The sequence below is a fragment of the Psammomys obesus genome, unplaced genomic scaffold (genome assembly GCF_907164565.1).
Source record: "Psammomys obesus unplaced genomic scaffold, mPsaObe1.curated_primary_1811, whole genome shotgun sequence".
Taxonomy (NCBI): domain Eukaryota; kingdom Metazoa; phylum Chordata; class Mammalia; order Rodentia; family Muridae; genus Psammomys; species Psammomys obesus.
The window spans coordinates 13210754-13230123 of NW_026596088.1; the positions used below are offsets into that span (position 1 = coordinate 13210754).

The 19370-nt window shown below is 47.8% G+C and overlaps 1 protein-coding gene across 1 annotated transcript in view; it reads right to left on the reverse strand.

Annotated features, from left to right (window-relative positions):
• Positions 1-19370, reverse strand: part of Spon1 (spondin 1) — a 280351-nt gene that overhangs the window by 1347 nt on the left and 259634 nt on the right. The window contains exons 8-15 of the mRNA XM_055627495.1: positions 10927-11128; positions 9223-9363; positions 8718-8793; positions 7556-7738; positions 5441-5611; positions 5183-5350; positions 4256-4420; positions 2166-2429 (exon numbers count right to left, since the gene is read on the reverse strand). Of these exons, the coding sequence (XP_055483470.1) occupies positions 2166-2429; positions 4256-4420; positions 5183-5350; positions 5441-5611; positions 7556-7738; positions 8718-8793; positions 9223-9363; positions 10927-11128 (1370 nt within the window). The remainder of the gene's footprint in view (positions 1-2165; positions 2430-4255; positions 4421-5182; positions 5351-5440; positions 5612-7555; positions 7739-8717; positions 8794-9222; positions 9364-10926; positions 11129-19370) is intronic.

Here is a 19370-nt window from a genome sequence, read left to right on the forward strand (position 1 = left end):
TCTTCCTATGAGACATGAGCATGCCTTCCTCCAAAGAACCTCATCTGATCCCCAGAGAAGAAGTCTCTTGTTTGTACTCATCCTAACACTCCCATTTACCTCTCTTTTGAACACAGGGTGCTCACGACTATGTATTAGGTACCATACCACATGTTTACCAAACCACAGCAGAATCTTCCAGAGAAACGACTTAGCACAAAGCCGCCTTTAACCAGTATGGACTGATGACTGACTGCCTGCCATAGACATTTTGGTATATGAACATTCCCTAAAGAAAGTACCTGCCAACTTAGTCCATCTCTACACTGAAGAGTGGGCTGTCTTCTCCCCCGACCCCGCAAACTAGCCTTGTAGACCTTGCTGGCTTCTGCCTCCCAGATGCTGGGATTAAAGGCATTCACCATGAGGAGATGGACTGTCTTAAGGAGGAGTCAGTCCACTTTCACTTTTATGTGGCTGTCTTTTTTGCCCCCAGGGAGTTCAAAGAACACTTAATGGTCTGTGCCCTTGACTTAATCATTGGTTCATCTTAACGCATCATTCTGTTGGCCTGTCAATCATTTGGCTCTTTTGGGTTATTTCTCTGGAGTTAAGAGAAGGTTGTGAGCCAACGTGTGGGATATCTGGGTCCTTTGGGAGAGCAGCCATCTTTCCAGCCCAGGGCTGATTTTATTTCATTTTTTTGTTTGTTTATTTTTAAAATTATTTTTATTATTTTTTTTTATGATTCATTTATTTTATGTGAATTGGTGTTTTTGGAGCCCCTGGAACTGGAGTTACAGACAGGTGTGAATTGAACCAGGGTCCTCTGGAAGAGCAACCACTGCTCTTAGCTGCTGAGCCATCTCTCCAGCCCTAGAGTGATGGTTTTAAAGAATAGGTTTGTGTTTTTTTTAATTTACTTATGCACAGCTTCATGAATGTCCAGCTTAGTAGGTGTGTGTAGGTGAAAGAACCGTTTTTTGGTGTTGGTTCTCTACTTCCACTGTGTGGGTCCTAGAACTTGAACTTTTAAAAGGCTAGTAGGCTTGGCAGGACACACCTTTACTTGCTGAGACATCTTAGTAGCTTTTCAAGTTGTGCTGGAGAAAGGGCACATAATCTTCTGGCTATAAACAAAATCGGCATCTGGACTTTGACTCCTCTGAGTCACCTAACACAGGTCTGTTAAAGCCACTCTTGAAACTTTTCACCACAGAATGAATCAGACCCCTGCTCCTCTACAATTGATCACTCACATTTTTCTTTGTTTGTTTTTCCAGACAGGGTTTCTCTGTGTAGCCTTGGCTATCCTGGCCTTGCTTTGTAGACCAGGCTGGCCTCAAGCTTACAGAGATCCACCTTCCTCTGCCTCTCTGAGTGCTGGGATTACAGGCATGTGCTACCGTGCTCAGCTGGTCACTTGCTTTTTACACCCAGTTCTCTAGTCCAGTTTCCTTCTGTGTTTGCATCCCACCTGATACTTAGTGTGTCCCTTGGTGTCTCTGCCTTGGCAGTTCTGAGTTCTGCTGGCTCAATGCACGCTTTTAACTGGCAAGCTCCTAAAAGCATCTTAAGACTCAGTCGAGCTTTTTCTGCTCTGGCATCTGCTTGGAACTGCAGTTTGCACTGTGCCCATTCTCTGGCTTCTTCTGCACTTGGTTCATTATTCTGCTGGGGTGCGTTCTGCTTATGTGGCAGCCTGGGTCTATATTAATTTGCAGAAATGAAGATCCAAATGCTAATTGTTGTGGTTAACATGATAGTGAGAAGCCGCAGGCCAGGGCAGTCTCATCTCAGCCCTACCCGTAAAGGGGTGATTTGATCCGAGGAGTCATAGATTCCTCTAAATACAGGCTCCTCTCACACATCTGTGCTATAGCTTTTTTTTTTCTTCCCCTTTTTGCAAGAGCAAATGGGGGTGGTTAGTTATAGCTGACTGTGACTAAGGTGCTTTACAAATGTGAAGAAAGTACAGTACAATTTCTAGAGGCTCTTCGTTTAAAAATCTATTTTGATAGCCGGCTATATCTAATATTTTTTTTTGCGACAAATATTAATCTAATCTCTTCTGTATAAATTAGGCCTTTTTTTTTAGTATCTGGGAATCAAAATTCAGTCTGAATAATCCAAGAGGTGCCTCTCTCTCCTCTTTGAGCCCAGCGCAGGCACTCAGGGAACTGTACCTGGGAACTGCTCGCCGTCCAGTTCTTCCCTCTGCTGCTCACTACGCCGGCTCTCTCTGGCCTCCCTCCAGCGCAGCTTCTGGACTGATGGGCTTCGAAGGCATTTCCGGGCGCGGCACTTCTTGCGTTGCACGGTTTCTGGGCAGGGTGCTCCTCCAAACTGAGGTTCCATTTGGATTGTCCGGGTCCGAATCATGTGGCCTTTGCCACATGACTTGTTACACTCAGACCACTGGGACCACTCGCTGAGTTCACAGTCAATGGCTGGTGAGATACAGACAAGTGTGAGTATGTCTATGCCTGAACCAAAATAGGTGCGTGTACCCCATTGAGCAGCCCAGGTAGGCTGCCAAGAACAATAAGGCGTTTTCCAGTAGAAACTGGTCTTAAGCAGCAGTGGCATTGTCTAGAGCACATAGTAAGCAGTAGGGGCAAGATTGACGGCAGGTCCTGACCCTTAGGCTTCTCATTCTCCTCTCTGACCTAACAAGGTCTTGGGGGACTTTGAAGGTGTTTTTCTAGCTTCATGTCCTGCCAGGTGTCTTCCTGGAATAGTCATATCAGCTTCTAGGGGCACTGACCACCATCTCAAGGAACCTAGATTTCCTCAAGGAAGCCATAGCGTGGTCTTCAGAGAAGAATGGCCACTTACTTGATAGCCTTTGGAGAGAACAAGATAGCAGGTGGCTCGCCTACATAGGCCTCTACTTAGGGCTTCCTCTAGCCCAGGCAGCTTTTCTCGCCCTGCACCCCATCTCCGTCCTACATATGGTGGTCTGTGTAAACCACCCAGAAGCCCAGGGCAGGAAATTCCACCAAGGATCAAGAGCAGGGGGTGGTGCTTCATGGTTTCTCATAGTGAAAGAGGTAGCAAATTCTTGCTAAGCCAGCACCTTGCCATGCGAGGGGAGACAGCGTTTTGGTCTGATTTTTCAGGGTGTGGTCCAAGGAGGTAAATGATTCCACACTCTTCACTGTTTCTGGAAAGCCTGGACCAGAGCTCACTCTTAAGAGCTTTGAGCCTCTTTCCCTGAGGGAGCTTGTGGGCCAAATGGGGGATAATTGTAGTTTAGTTAGCTATGAGGATTAAATGAGCTGTTTGCTCCCAGCAGCATCCTGCAGATGTTCATTCCCTGATCCCCTTTAATGGACCCTGTGGATATAAAGACTTATTTGAAGTGGTCGCTTGTCACCGTTGCCGGTGGCTTCTGGAGTCCAGTCATCCAGGTAACTGAGCTAACTAGGGTTAGCAAAAGCCTCAGGCTACTGAGTGCATTGGCTGAAGCCTGCACCTGCTTACACTTGATGCCAGGAGCTGGGTTTAATCCTCAGAGTAGCGTAAAATTGTTTTGCTGCTGTATGGACCTGGAAACTGGGGGACAAAGTTAAGCGATACTGGCAGTTGACTACACAGATTTCAGAAGGAGATGTGGTCAGCATGCTGAGAACCTGGCTTTTCCACTGGCCAACCTCCACTCAAGGGTAAATTAAATGATCACACATGTAGAAGTGAAAGGTTCCGAACGTTTATGGGTCAGACAAGCCCATAGTAGAGTAGGGGAGGGAAAGGACTGGGGATGATTGACTTGTGCTTCATATTTAATGTCAGTCTCCCATTTAGGTTTCACGGTCACGTGTGTTTTGCAGACAACAGTGAGACTGAAGTTTCTGCCAACACAGATCCAAGCTCCATCTACCCTTCATCTCAGACCAATTAATCTCACTATAGGATCTGACAGTATATATTCTTTTCGTGTATGATGTTGCGTGCACAGGCACGTCTAAGCCCAAGACGATATCTGGTGTTTTCCTCCATTGTTCTCCACTGTATTTACTAAGAAAGGGCCTCTCGCTGAACCTAGGGAAATACTATTCCGGCTTGTCTAGCCAGCTTGCCCTGGGTTTGTCATGCCTGCTGGGCTCTTATGTGGCTTCCAGGGATCCAAACCCTGGCCCCCACACTTGTGCACAAGGTGATTTTTCCACTGAGCCATCTCCTTATCGGGCACAAAGCTAGTTGGGGGGGGCCCTCTCTGGACGAAGGAACTTTGGAGGCAGGAAGGGGTAGGCTTCCGGAACCCGGGACTTACGGCACTCGGGCAGCATGCACTTCTCCACTTGCTCCAGCTCCTCGTTACAGTCGCCCAGCTCCGCCAGAGACTTGAGCATCCGCTGGCGGGTCCGCATGCCCTTCCCGCAGGTCACGCTGCAGTCGCTCCACTCGGACCAGGGAGACAGCAAGCATGGGATGGTGTCTAGGTCAAGAGCCAAGTCTGGCACTGAGCACAGGCACCTTTTGTTTTCTCTGATCCCGGCCCTACAACACCCCCACCTGCACCCGCCATTAGACCAGAATCGAATTGGACCCTGGGTTGAGAGTGAACAGCCTGCTCAGCCTATTGGACTTGTTTCTTTTCTGCGTCTCCTGTGGCCCAGCTGGTGGTCACGACCTGATACCAGGTGAGGTCAGTGCAGTAGATCTCAGGTTCTCAACAGAGGCATCGCTGACTTAACAGTCACTAAACATAATTACAGTCATTTTAGATTGAATAGGGCCTCACTGAAGAACACTTCTCCCCAGCGCTAACCCCAGACAGGGACTGGCTCAGTGCTGCCAGTTTGCTCACCTGAACTGATATCCCTGGAATGCGTGTATGCTTGTGTGATGTGCATTTGTGCAGAGCGGCAGAGCTGTGCCTTATTTCACCTAGCGGGAATGTGCTGGGCACAGTGGTGCACACTTTCAGTCTCAGTGCTTGCGCGGCAGAGGCAGGAGGATCTCTGAGTTCAAGGCCAGCCTGGTCTCCTCAGTGAGTTCCAGGCCAGTCAGGCATCACAACAACCCCGCCCACAAACAGGAATGGATTAGACGTGGCCAATGAGGTCGTGTCTAAACTTACTGTCCCTTTCTACTGCTGCAAGGCAGCGGCTTAAGTGGAAGGCAGCTGCAGGTGCCTGCTATCCAGTAGCCACAGGTGTGAGGCTCCCTGCCCAAAGCCCTCCCCAAACCCACTCACGGCACTCGGGCATCATGCATTTCTCCGCCTGGGATGTCTCTGCCTTGCACATGGAACCGTCCGCGGGGCTCATCTTGACCATGCGGTGCCGCTTCTTCATGCCCATCCCACAGGTGGCGCTGCAGTCATCCCACTCCCCCCACTCGGTCACCAGGCAGCTGCTGGGAGCTGGGAGGGCCGGACAGTTGGAGTAGTGCGCGGTCAGTGCTGGGATCCTCCGGCCCCCCCCCCCCCCCCCCCGGGCACCCCCCAACTCACAGCACTCCTCGTTGACCGTGCACTTCTCAGTCTCCTCGGTGGGCAGCGTGCACACCGAGCCGTCCTCCGGGAACTGCTTCACGTACCTCTCCCGGGACCTCATGCCCATGCCACACGAGATGCTGCATGGCGACCAGGTGATCCACTCCGACATGGTACAGGTGGAGCCGTCTGCAACACACTGAGCATGCTCAGGAGGGCCACAAGAGAACCCGGGGTCTGTACAAGAGCACGCTGGGAGGAGAGGCGTTTGCGGAGCGTGGGCCGCAGGTTCAAGCAACAGGCCCAGCAGTTTAGAATTGCCATTCCTCCTGGGGCACCTGCCTGACGTAATCATGGCCTCTTTTTTGAGGAGGGGGGGGCGCGAAAGAGACTTCAGCTCCACTACTGTCATTAGCTCCCTGGCTCTAGTCCCCCAAAAGGAGCCTCAGTGTTGACAGCGAGTTTCTCCCTGTCTCCTTGTGAGCTTGTGTATGGCAGGGCTTGTTATCCTATACAAGTGCTGTTTGAGGCTCAGATGGCTACCAAGGACCCATGTGGTAGGGAGGCCTAAGAGGCAGCCAGCCTGCTGCCAGGGAAAGCTGGGAAGTGGCGGACAGGATAGAGCGCTGTTTTTAGCTAGCCTGGGGTTGGGATTGCTTTTCTTCAGGCCAGGCACCATTCCAGCCTGTGTAGCTCTGCCCCAGCCTCCCTTTACCTTGGAATAAGAACAGAAAACAGTCTAGACCCGGACGGGCAGAGAGGAGCCGTGCAGGAGCAGGCTCTTTCGCCCTTTGCACGGCAATCAGCTGCCCGGAATCTTGAAGGCTATGTGTGGTGACATGGGTTTTGCAAACTTGCAGCCTGACCTTTGAGCAGTTCCAGATAGTGAAAGCAAGCAAGGAGCCTGAAGGTTCTGGCATGACGCAAGCAACTGTGCGTTAGGCCCAGGTGGAGTTGAGAAGAGGGACCAGGAATGGCAATTATTTAAAAGGCAGTGAGAAGCCCAGCTAGATGCCACATGCCTGGAATCTCAGCACTCAGGAGACTGAGGCAGGGGGATCATGAGTTCTGGACCAGTGTTGAGCTATAGAGTGAGCTCTAGGCAAGCCTGGCCTATGTGCTGAGGCATTTCCTCAAACTCCCAAACCCCGAAAGAAAAGGGAAGGAGATGCAGCTGAGCTCAGAGTCAGAAGCAAGCTACTTACTGTTTGTAATTTGTCAAACATCTGCTGCCTCTGCAGTCCTGTGTGTATCATATCCCATGGCTGCTGTGTGTGTGCATGCACATGCATTGTGGTTGAATATGAAATGTTCCCAGCAGCTCATGTACTGCCTCTTTGATCCCAGCTGGTGGTGGTATTGTAAGAAATACCAAATATGAGTCTTTTCTATCAAATATTATAAAAATTTGTGTTTAGAACAAAGAATTAAACTCTTTATGTCTTCCACCTTGTAAGAGTTTTATACAAATATTTTAATCCTAGGACCCCGTTAAACTATTTTATTTTATTTTTTTACAGGAAGGCCCACTGATTCTTGTCAGACTAGCTGAATGAATAAGACTGCGAGGTTGGACCATAGCTAATGTGTAAAAGACACAGCCATCACCTGAGTTAGGTTAAAAACCAAATGCACTTCCTGTCTTTTTATGTTCATTCTTCCCAAGCACACCCTCTGGATCACACACATCAGTGAGAATGATGGCCTTTCTCTCTCTCTCTCTCTCTCTCTCTCTGTTTGTGTGTGTAGACTTTTGGCAGTGGGGCCTAGGAAAGTAGATCGCTCTCCCACCACCATGATGTTCTACCATAGTACATGGGGTTAAGCAACCACCAGCTAAATCCTCTGATGCCAAATAAATCCTTTCCCCCTAATGTTCTGACAGGTGCTTTGGTCTAGGTGACAAAAAAGTGGCATGGAGGAAGAACCAGTCAGCCTCAGGAACTCTTGTTGTAAAATGATGGGTTGTGTGTTCAGAGGCCTCCAGATATATAGTGGGTCACCCATTCTGGTTGGACTTCACTGACAATGGTGCCACTCCAGGAACACCGCCTGCCTGTGTGTAAGGGGCCCATGCTGCCAGGAAGGCCTCCCTTGCCAATCTTCTCCAGCTGGCCCAGACTGTCTCCTTACCTTCATCGCTACAACCAGGGCCCATGCAGGGCTGGAAGTCCTGGGTATCAGGGCAGGGGACACTGAGGTCCAGCTGTGCCTTCAGCATGCGTTGCCGCATCCTCTTGCCCTTTTCACAAGTGGAGGAGCTGCAGGCCGACCACGGGGACCAGTTGGAGTAGATGCAGGTCTCGGGGGTGTCATCTGTAAAGAGATGACAGAGACAAGTTTGACTTGTTCTCCCTGGGAGCCTGTGGAAGCTGTGATTGGCTCTCTGGATAAAGGCTCATCTATATGTTCCAGGGATGGAAGCAGACACTCTCTTTACTTGAAAATGGCGCTCCGACACCCTGCTGGTAAATATCTAATGAATAGCGACCATTCTCTTCCTTTACAGGGTCCTTTTGCACATATGCATCTTCTCATCGCCACCCTGCCCTCGGCAGCTTTGTGTACGAGCATGTAGGCACCTCATAGGCAGCTTCAGAAAGCTTGCAGCACTTTTGTGACTTCACTTTCCCATTGGCTCCACCCTCAGGTAGCGGATCAGTGAGCACTTGCCCTGTGCTGGCACCCTTAAGAACCTGACATAATTGCGTCCATTGATCCTCATTTTCTCAGAGGCAGCATCTGTTATTATGCCCATTTCATAGTTGAGGGAAGACAGGTAGGAAGTTTAGCTTCTCGCCAGGGTCATAGGCTCATGAAAGTCTAGGTTCTGTGAGGAAACTTAAGTTCAATCTGAGGCTCTGCCTCTCTCTCGTGACTGTGTAGGGCCTGGACTCCTGTCCCTGGTGAGGGGTAGATGAACTTGTCTCTGCCTGGCTTGGAGGAAAAAGCATCAAAAGCAAACAGTGATCTGGATACTTGGAAACCTACCAAATGCCATTTTCATGGCCATGATAGAGAACTAATGTTAAGTACTTATTCTAATGTCACTCCTTTACCAATTGCCTGATGCTTGGTGCTCAGTGTTGGCCTTGGATTCTAGTTTTTTTTTTTCTTTGGCTAGGTGCTGGGGATAGAAGCCAGGGCTTGGCACATGCTAGGCACATGCTGCTAAGACACCAAACCCTCTTGCCCCATCAGCATCCTGGTTATTTCAGAGGTGGGGGTCACCAAGTCAGAGGCTACTGGTCATGTCAATTTATGTTGGCACCTGCAACAAAGGAGATCGACATACCTTCATCCTTCTCTTCTGGAGCCAGGTCCGCTACGATATCATCCACATTGTCAGGTACAATGTTGCACTGTTCTCCCTGCAAAAGAAAGGGAGAATTGCACATTTGAGAAAAGAGAACGTGCAAGGGAAAGATGGAATACCTAAAGCTAATGTTTCCTTGGCAGAAACCCGTTGCGATGGCAGAGCTCTGGGCCAACATTTATAGCTTAGATAAAAAGAGATGCAAGGAAAAAAAAAAAAGCACTGACTAAACAGATATCCTGACCATGGTAGGCATTAGCAATTGACTGTGGAACTCATGATAAACCGATCAGCTTAGATCAGTTTGTACCAAGGCTTAGATCCACTTGTACCAAGCTTCACTCTGGGTTGCTTTTAGTAATTTAAATATAAAAAGATAATCTTCATATTTGAAACCTCAGGAGGCCCAGAAGTCCATATCCAGAGGTGCTTCCTGCCAGAGACCCCAGTGGTTTTAGAAAGGCATCAGCCCTTCTCATGGTACCTTCCGGGCGATTCTCTCGATGACGACTCTGGCCACTTGTGTGATGGACCCACCTTCTGGGTCATAGAAAGGACTCTGAGGATGGTCCAGACTAGTCAGGGGTCGGATTTTTTCCTGAGGAATGGTGGGCTTGTTTGGTGACTGCAGGAAGAAAATATACAGATTGAGAAGGCCTCAAGCCATTTGTTATTGTAGATCAGAACAAAAACTCTGACAGGACCTTTGAGTGTGTGTGTGAGTGTGTTTGTGTTTGTGTGTGTGTGTGTGTGATTCTGGGGATCAAACATCGAACCTTGCTCTGGCTGGAATTTCAGAAATGTAGCTGTACTTTCAGAATTCTCCTTGCAAAGATCCTGTGCTTGGAAATCCATAAACTTGTGCTTAGAGTCTTCCACACACACCAAAAGTTTGTGTCCAGCTGGAGGAGCCAAGTTCCAAAGAGGTCATCCAAGCTTAGAAATGGCTGAGCCAGCTTGACCTGGATCCAAGGCTTTTTTTCTGCTGGACCAGGCAGCAAACTGTTCTCGAGTCGGGTCAGATGTGAGTCACACTGTGGCTGCCGACTGCTCAGCTCAGCCATTGCTGTGGGAAGGGAGCTCTGGACTGTGGCCAGACTGGGTGAGTGTGGCAGGCCTGGAAAGCTACTTACAAGCCAGCCACAGTAATACACACCTGTGGGGAATGGTGAGCCTGGTACTAGCCTGGGCTATCGCGTGAGAACATGTCTAAAATATAAAACTGAACCAAAACAAGGGCTGAGAATGTAGAGCACTCATCTAGCCTGGACAAGGAGGCCCTGGGTTCCATGTTAACCTCCAAACCGAACAACAACATAGCTAGTATTTACCAATCGGGGCATCAGGTAGATCTGCCTTGAAAACTCACAGTGTGCTGAGTGGTTGCTCTTCCACTCATTTCCTTTTTCTTGTGTGTGAATGTAAGTACACAGGGGCATGTATGCATGTGTGTGAAGGCCAGAGGTCCGCTTTGGCTGTCATTCCTGACACTCTTCACCTCGCTTTTTGAGGGTGTCTCAGTGGTCTGGGACTTACAGAGTAGGCTAGTCTGGCTAGCCAGCAAGCTCCAGGGACCCACTGTATTCTCCTCCCCAGCACTGGGACTGCAAGCATATCTGACTTTTTACCTAAGTTCTGGGGAATTGACTCAGAACTTGACTCAGTTCCCCCTGTTTGCCCAGCAAGAACTTCACTGACTTAGCTCTCTCTCCTTATCCCTCTCCTACTGGTTTTCTGATGGCTCCAGAAATTAAAAACATCTTCAAAAGAAGAATTAATTTTAAATAGATTTATTTATTTTATATGTTTAAGGTTTTTGTTGTTTCGTTTTTCTCCTACATGCACGTATGTACCCACTTGCATGCCTAATGTACCCACTAATGGTAGAAGCTGGCGTCAGACCCTCTGGAACTGGAGTTAAGGATGTTTGTCAACTGCCTTGCTGGGGCTGGGAACTGAACTTATCCTCTGTAACAAGTACTCTTAGCTGCTTAACCACCTCGCTGGCCTTGTGACGGCCCCCAGACTTCAATGCGATTGGTACACAGAACCATGCTGGCCACCCCACTAGACGAGGGCCTTCTAGGATAAGCCGAGTCACTGGCTTCTGTGCCCGGGACACCTAAAATAGGGCAGAGCAGGCGGGCTTGCTAAGGGAGTCCGCCTTCCACCGTGGCCACACACCTACCTCATAGGTCACCCCGCTGTCAGTGCCAGCGTCCCAGGGGATCAGGTCCTGCACCACTTTCTGGACCCAGCCACACTCCTTGGTGCACAGATCCTCCGCAGACAGGCCCACGTTCCAGTCGGGACTGGGGCCCATCATGGTCAGGAAGGACATTAAGTGGCGTGTCCTGTCCACTGAGAATTCAGCGGAGGGTGCTGCTCTCCTAGAACCAAACAAAGAAGCTCTCACATCCGGGATGGGCTACACACACAGATTGGCATTAGAAGGCTTGGTCATGGCTAGAAACAGGGACAGAGAGGAGGCAGGTTTCTCGAGCAGCCTTGGTTTATGCTTGTTTCTCCGCTGAGCCTAACTGGTGGACAAAAGAAAGGAGAAAATGCGTTCCCCTTCATACTGTCCATTTTTAAAAACCTCTATAACATTTCCCAGTATTATTTATTCCTCCCCACCCCTAGATTTAGACTGACTCATCTCTCACTGCGCTGTAATGCTCTGGGAAATCAGGTTTTTGTGTGTGCTGCATGTACAGCTTTATTTCCCATGAACAGTACCTGGCACAGACCACTTAGCACATACATTTGAAGAAAAGAACAAATAACTTTGGTGTGTGTGTGTGGGGGGGGACGCTCGAGAGCGCGCGTGCCCAGCTGTGTAGGATGTGGGCTGAACTTTGCAAACAATTGCTCACCAAGGTCCTAAGACATAGCTTCATTTCATCTGCGCAACAGAATGAAGGTAAGGATTGTTGATTCTGACTTTAAGAGAGTCATGGAACTTGTCCAAAGTCACAGTGTTAAGGGGCAGAACAAAATGGAGACAATGACCCACAAAAACACGAGTTCAAGGTCAGTGTTCTTTCCATCATCAACTCCTAAATTCTCCTCCTGCCCACTCCATTGAGATCTCCAGAGTGCCACAGGAGTAGGGTCTCCTCATGCCTTTTGACTGTGTCCCTTAAGAGGCCACCCAAGGCAAGGCCTGGCACCAGGGCATACCCATCTTGTTTCTTGGGTTACCAGGGAGAGCCTGGCACTTTTGGCTAATGTTCCAGCTGTTGGAATAATGTCTCCAGACTCTGGCTACCAGGAGCAGCCTTTCAGCCTCCATCCTCTCAGGTTGCAAGGTCTCAGGAGAGACTGCACTCTAGAGATGATGGAGATGGCTCACTGAGGGTCTGGGGAGGAAGAGTGACATTCTCTCAGTCTATGTTACAGAGCCATCCTATTCCACTTTTCCTTCATGGCCATCCTGTGAAAGTAGAATTATGACCTTGTTTTGATGAGAGGAAATGAAACTGCATAGAGATGAATGAGCTTGGGGACATGGGCAGCAGGTGCCAAAGCTTAAAGGCAGCTTGGCATGACTCTAGAGCCTCAGGCTGCTAGTTGTGGGGAATCCTTGGCCAGACACCAACTTCTCTGTTCATTCCATCTGGTAGCTGGTCAACTTCAGCTGTTTTGAGAGACCCAGTGCCTTCTGCTGAGATCTGCTGCTTCTGCCTGCCCCCACCTGGCCCAGAAAGTGATGATTTCAGACCTGGTGGGACCCACAAAACTAGGTCGTTGGCTCTTGGAAGCCATATGGAGCCAACCAACGAGCAGAGAGGAGGATAGCCTAGGTGTGGATCCTGACACCATCCCATGGAGCTGTGTGTCCTTGAGCAGACTCAGACTCCTCTGTGTCTGAACACTGAAATCATTTTTCAAATGTCTGTCTGTCTCTCTCTCCTTGTGTGTGTCACATATGTGCACATATCTGTGGGTACATGTACCTCTGCCATGTCATGCCATATCACTCTCCACCTTATTCTTCGAGATAGCACCCCTCATTCAGTCCAAAGTTCACCATTTTGGCTAAACTCACTGGCCAGTAAGCTTCCGGAACCCACCTTTTCTGCTTCCCTTCCCAGGCCAGGTGGCGGCAGGCAGAAGCAGCAGATCTCAGCAGAAGGCACTGAGTCTCTCAAAACAGCTAAGGCTGACCAGCTATCAGATGGAATGAACAGAGCAGTTGGTGACTAGCCGAGGATTCCCCACAGCTAGCAGCCTGAGGCCGTAGAGTCATAAAGGTACACACAGCTGTGGCTTTTACACAGGATCTGGAGAATCTGAACTCTGGTCCTTTTGCTTGTACAGCATCTCCCCAGTCCCTGCAGCCAAGTCCTTAAGATGAGGATCCCATGCCTGTATCAGAGGGTTGTGGTGGGTGATTAACTAGCTCTCCTGCACACTGTACTTAATCCAGGGCACTTCTGCCATGATTACATCCGTAGGTCTAACATGTTTACATCTGTATTCTGAAAACTCCCAAAGCTAGCAAGCTCCAAAATCCAAGGCAGCTCGAGAGCCCATGCAATGCCACACACAGAAAATTCTGAAAATCATAAAATACTTGCATGTACAAAATTCTTAAGAAAATGTGTAATGGCCAGTGCATGGAACCAGTCTAGCTATCCGTGAACAGAGGAATGGGTAAACGGTTACACACACGCAATAGAGATTTAGCCATCCGTAAAGAAAACGAAACCATGACATTTGCAGGAAAATGCACAGAACCAGAAAGCATTATGTTAAACGAAATAAAGCCACACCCACAGACACTGCAGTTTTCCTCTCATCTGTGGAGTCTTTTTAAAATTATATACAGATGTGTGTGCTTGTGGGGGGTGTGTGTGTGTGTATGTGTGTGTATGTGCTTACTATGGGTTGTGTGTATATGTATGTGTGCTTAAAGGTTGTGTGTGTATGTGTGCTTGTGGGTTGTGTGTGTGCATGTGTGTGTTTATGTAGGTCATGACTAGAAAGGGGATCATGAGAAAAGAGGAAATAATCACAAATGGAGGTGGGAGGAAGTGATTCTACATGTGCTGAAAACAGAAGGCCAGGACTGTCTGGGAAACCAGCCAGAGGTGGGCTACAGGGCACGGGGAAGGTCACGGTGGTGGAGCGGGATGAATTTGAATGAACTGACACGTACACATGAAAATGCCACAGTGAAGCTCATTATTCTGTATGCTAATTCAAAGATGAACAAAACGTTCTGCAAAGTTATCTTCAGGCTGTTATTAGGTATATATGGAACAAATAGTCTGGACCTGGATCCCCTCCTCAGGCTATCTTCTTATGTATATATCAACGTTACTCAGTTTTCAAAAGCTGAATCTGAAATCCCTCTGGTGAGGGGCGTTTTGGCTAAGATACACTAGCTTGGTCTGTTGCTGAGAGGAAAGCACTGTGGAGGCTTTTCTGAGTAGACTTCCCACTGTAGCGGTGGCCAGTCCAGGCTCTGGAACGTGTGCCAGGAGGCCATCAAGGGCCGGCTGTTGTCCCCCAAGCTCCACTCTCCTAGAAGTCCCCTGTGTCTGGCCAGACCATCCTGGGATCGGGGATGTGACATTTCTGTTCTTGGCACTCCCAGGAACTTATCAGAAATGATGGTTAATTGCCTCCAAGAGGATTTGGTGAATTAGTAGTTCTGGGGTAGGGCCCAGCCGTTTGTTTTAACGAGCTCTGTAGGTAGTCTTCCTGCGGCCTAAGTTCAGAAATTACTTATCTTTCAAGCTTTTCATGTGTCACCTTGTCCAGGTGGCTTTCTGACCCGTTGGCTGAGACAAGGGCCCAAAGTCTATCTGTCTATTCCTGCATCTTCAGCAGGTCTCTGTAGCCAGACCTATAAATTGTAATAGCTTCCTTAAAATTCTTTCTTTCCCTCAGGATAGAAGCTCCTTAGGGGCGAGCTTCGCCAGTGTTCCCCAGATCTGGAGAACCCCAGTGGGCCAGCTGAACACATGTGTATCTGGTGGGGACTGAAATGGCCTGACTGACTCTAGGTCCTGAAAATCCTGCTCACTATCTTTGGGCCTCAAAGCTCTTGTTTAAGAATAGCCACCTGTGTATGTTAAGAATAGCTCCCATAGGCTCATCTATTTGAATGTTTGGTTACCAGAGAGTGGAACTGTTTGGGGAGGATTAGGGGGTGTGGCCATGTTGAAGGACATGTGTTACTGGGGGCAGACTTGGAGGTTTCAAAAACCTATACCAAACCTGGTCGTTCTCTTTCTGCCTCCTTTAGGATCAGGGCTCTCAGCGACTGCTCTGGTACTATGTTTGTCTGCCGCTATGCTCCCTCCTAGATGACCATGGCCTAAGCCTCTGAGACTGTAAGCAGGCCTCCAACTAAATGTTTCTCCTATAAGTTGACTTGGTCATGGTGATAGAAGGGTTAACTAAGACAACCCCCTGCAGACATGCCTGTCTTTCTGCGAGTTAGGCGAGTTAGGCGCAGATGGAGACTCCTCTCCCCTGCTTCCTTATGGATTCCTCTGCGTTGTGGGTCAGCGGTTTCAGCCACTTCTTTGTGTATGTGATGTATATGTGTGTGTATGGTGTATGTGCATGTATGCTGGGGAACATGTATGTGTGTGTCTATGGAGGCTAGAGGACAACCTTGGGTGTGGTTTCTCATGTACTGTCCATTGGGGGTTTTTTGGGAATGGGTATAAAATCTTTGTGTCCTGGAACTTGCCAAGTAGGCTAGGCTGGCTGGCTAGGAAGCCCCAAGCAGCCACTGTTCATCCCTTCATAGTATTGGGATTCTAAGCATGTGGTGCCTCATATTTTAAAATGTGGATTCCGGTCCTTGTGCTTTCTGGGAAACACTTGGCTGAAGGACCCGCCTTCCCAGCTTCAGCAGCATTCCTTCCTTCCTTCCTTCTTTCTTTCTTTCTTTCTTTCTTTCTTTCTTTCTTTCTTTCTTTCTTTCTTTCTTTCTTTCTTTCCTTCCTTCCTTCCTTCCTTCCTTCCTTCCTTCCTTCCTTCCTTCCTTCCTTCCTTCCTTCCTTCCTTCCTTCCCTGGAACTCACTCTAGACCAGGTTGGCCTTAAACTTAGAGATGTCTCCCGAGTGCTTGTATTAAAAGGCTCACATCACCTCAGCAGCTTTCTTTAAGAAGCATCTGAGGAAATTTATGTCCCCAGCTTCTATAGGACCTGTAGTCTGGGAACTAAGGCACCGCCCATCCAGTCTCACACTGAGTGGCTGGCCTGTCTTGCCATACCTGTCCAGCAGTCCCTTGGGATGTAGCCCTTCTCTTCCATTGCCACTCAGACAGACAACTCCACCCACTCCCTAAGTTTGTAATTTCAGAGACGGTTATCCATATCCTGAACCCCACAAGTGACACAATTCACAGTGACAACCTAAGGGGACAGAGCCAGCTCTATTGCAGAATACAGAGCATTAGGAACCACCCTGACTCCAATCCAGCACCAGACGGGTACTTATGTACCTGACAGCCATATCCTTGTGTGATGGTTCATCTTCCTGTCAACTTAGCTGGATCGACAATCAGGTAGGAGACCAGGATCTGCGTGCTCTCAAAAGTATCTCCAGAGATTTAATGAGGACCTCCCTGAAGATGGGAAATACCACCCCTGGGCTGGCACCCCTGACTGAATGCAAAAGGGAAGAAAGGGAAAGCGAGGCAAGCGCCAGTCTCTGAGTGTCGTGGTTCCAGAAGCCCTGTGACAGCCACCTCATGTCTCTGCTTTCATGCCTTCCCTGATATGATGAACGGTGTCTCCAGAAACCATGAGCCAAAATACACCTTTTCTTTCTTAAGTTTCTTATTGCCAGCTGTTCGGTTACAGCAAGAAAAGTAGCTAAGATACTGCTCAAGGACAAAACATCGCAGAAGAATTTTCAAATGACGTAGCTGGCAGCACGAGGGTGGTGCCTTCCAGAGCTCCGTTAAGGGCTTCAAGGATGGAAAAACTGGACTCTGAAATGCCTGGCCATCTGTTGAGAAACATGGCAATTTTGCACACACAGAGTGCAGGGACAATGCCTTTTCTTTTTTTAGGCTTCTTTAGACACACCTTGTCCCCCAGGCTAAATAATGCTTCCACAAAAGAGCTTTTCCTCACTCTCCCAAACTGCTTAGCCGTCCCGCCCTACCTTTCCGAAATGGCCTGACTTGTCACTCAGAATTTCTTGTTTAATGTCACTTTTTCCCAGTCGGTGCCAATAGAGTAGAGGCCATTTTTGTGGTTATTTCAACTACATTTCTTTGCCTGGTACAAATCTTAGCACGCAGTGGGCTACTTCCAAATGTTTGTTGAAATAAATGAATTAATCTAGGAAATGAATGTGGAGCTTTTCTATTTCCTTTGACCTTCAAGGTCGCTTCAAAGTATTATTTCTCTTATAAAAACCTTACTTAAAATAATAAAATGTATAAGCGTATGTGTGATTTTTTCTTAGGAAATGCTATCCAGGACTGGGGCCTTTAATTTAATCAAACTTTAATAAAAGTTCTTATTAATGCTCTCTTAGAGGTCTTCCAAGATATGACATTTTGCCAATTTGGTGTCCTATTTTTCTTTTATCTCGGATTTAAATTTGAATCATTTTTTTTTAAAAGCAGGAAGACTTGATATAGACTTATTACATACCAGAGTACATGACATATATAATTAAAATAATATTATATTCAGAGTAGAAGAGAAATAGAAATTATTGACCCTGAAAGGAGAGAGTAGGAGGAAAGACTGGCTACCAAGTCCTCTCAGACCTAATTAACTGCAATAAAAATATTGGGTTCACACTGAACACCATTCAGCACAGCTCTAGAACCCAATAGAAAATATCTAGATTGCAGAAAAACATCAAACGTTCCAGATAAAGCTCTGTTGAACAAATGTTACCTTTTGGGGTAGGGATAAAGAAAAAAAAAAGGAAAGAAATATTCCCTTTCTCAGACTTGAAACAGGAAAAGCAACGGCAAAAGAAAGTGATTGAATTAGGAACCACCCTAAAACCTCTATAGAATAAGAGCTGTACATGCTTGGGTTTACAAATCTTGAAAACCCCAAATCTCAAGCTTTCTGATCAGTAACATGGACCCCAAATAGTAAATTCCACACTTGAGCCCACACCATGAGTTACAGTCAAACCTCAGATGCTTTGAAATGTTTTGTGCAGTTACTGATGTGTAAAAGGTGTAACTGAAACATGTCGCATGTTGAGACTTGGGTCCTGTGACCAAGACATGTCATCAGATCTATACATGAATATTCCAAAATTTAAAGATCTCTGTGGACCCTCTTGTTCTAGTTTTCTGTCATAGTGACATAACACCTGAGAAGGAGAAAAGCTTGTTTTGGCTCATGGTGTCAATGCTTTTAGTCCATGGCCACTTGGCCATGTTTCTGTGGGACTGGGACAGCAGAGTACATGGTGGTGGGGCCGCAGGAAGGAGGTGAGGGGTGGGAGGGTCGGTCCTAATATATCTTACAAACACACATGGCTGTAGGCCTAACTTCTTCCCACCTTTCCCACCCCTGTTACCCTCTCCCCAAGACAGGGTCCCTCTATGTAGCTCTGGCTGTCCTGGAATCCAGAGATCCACCTACCCCCACCTCCCAAGGGTGGGGATTAAAGGCATGTACCATCACCACCAGCCCTTCTTTCCAACCCCCTCATTTCTTTCTTTCTTTCTTTCTTTCTTTCTTTCTTTCTTTCTTTCTTTCTTTCTTTCTTTCTTTCTTTCTTTCTCTCTCTCTCTCTCTCTCTCTCTCTCTCTCTCTCTCTCTTTCTTTCTTCCTTTTTTTTTGAGACAGGGTTTTCTTTGTGTAGCCTTGGCTATCTACGACTTATTTTGTAGACCAGGCTGGCCTCTAACTCACAGAGATCCGCCTGCCTCTACCTCCCTGAGTTCTGGGATTACAGGCGTGCACCACCTCACCAGGCTTCTCCCCAACTCTTAAAGTTTCCATCAGCTCCCAAGGGTGCTGCAAGCTGCAAACCAAGCCTTCGGCTTTTGGGGGGACATTTAAGATGTGAACCATAACACCTCTGGTGCCAAGAAAAATAGGGTCCTCATCCAGCATAACTGAAAAGTGTCAGCGTCTAAAGAGAGATGAGCCAAATCTCTGAGAAAAAGACCCAAACTCAGTAAAGTTATGAGCAGACAATTCACACATACACAAGTTAAAAAATAAATGGGTTCGTGGAGAATGCTTTCTCTAACCTTTGAGAGAGTGTGGTGTGTGGGATGAGGGCATGAGAGCAGATGCTTGAACCCCGCCTTTCTTTGCAGTTTCTAAGCCTGCAAGATGGGATTATTGTACCTATGTGAAGAAATTGCTTCTCATGGTTTCTTACAATACTATGCCTCATTTGCAACAAAGTTTCCCAAAACACCACAGAAGAGGCAAGAAATGGTTGTTACGATCCATCTAGACCTTGATCCTTGCCTTTTTCTATGTTACCAATGAGACCTGGTAACAGCTCCTAAAAGGTTTAGTTTTGTCTCAGGAGTCCACGGTTTCTCAAGTACAGAAACTCTGTTGAGCCACCAGGGGGCGCCCAAGCCATACATTAGACTGAAGTCCACAGTTGGAGGATCCCGGTTTGTCAGGTTCTTGCAACATTCCTTTCTAACCA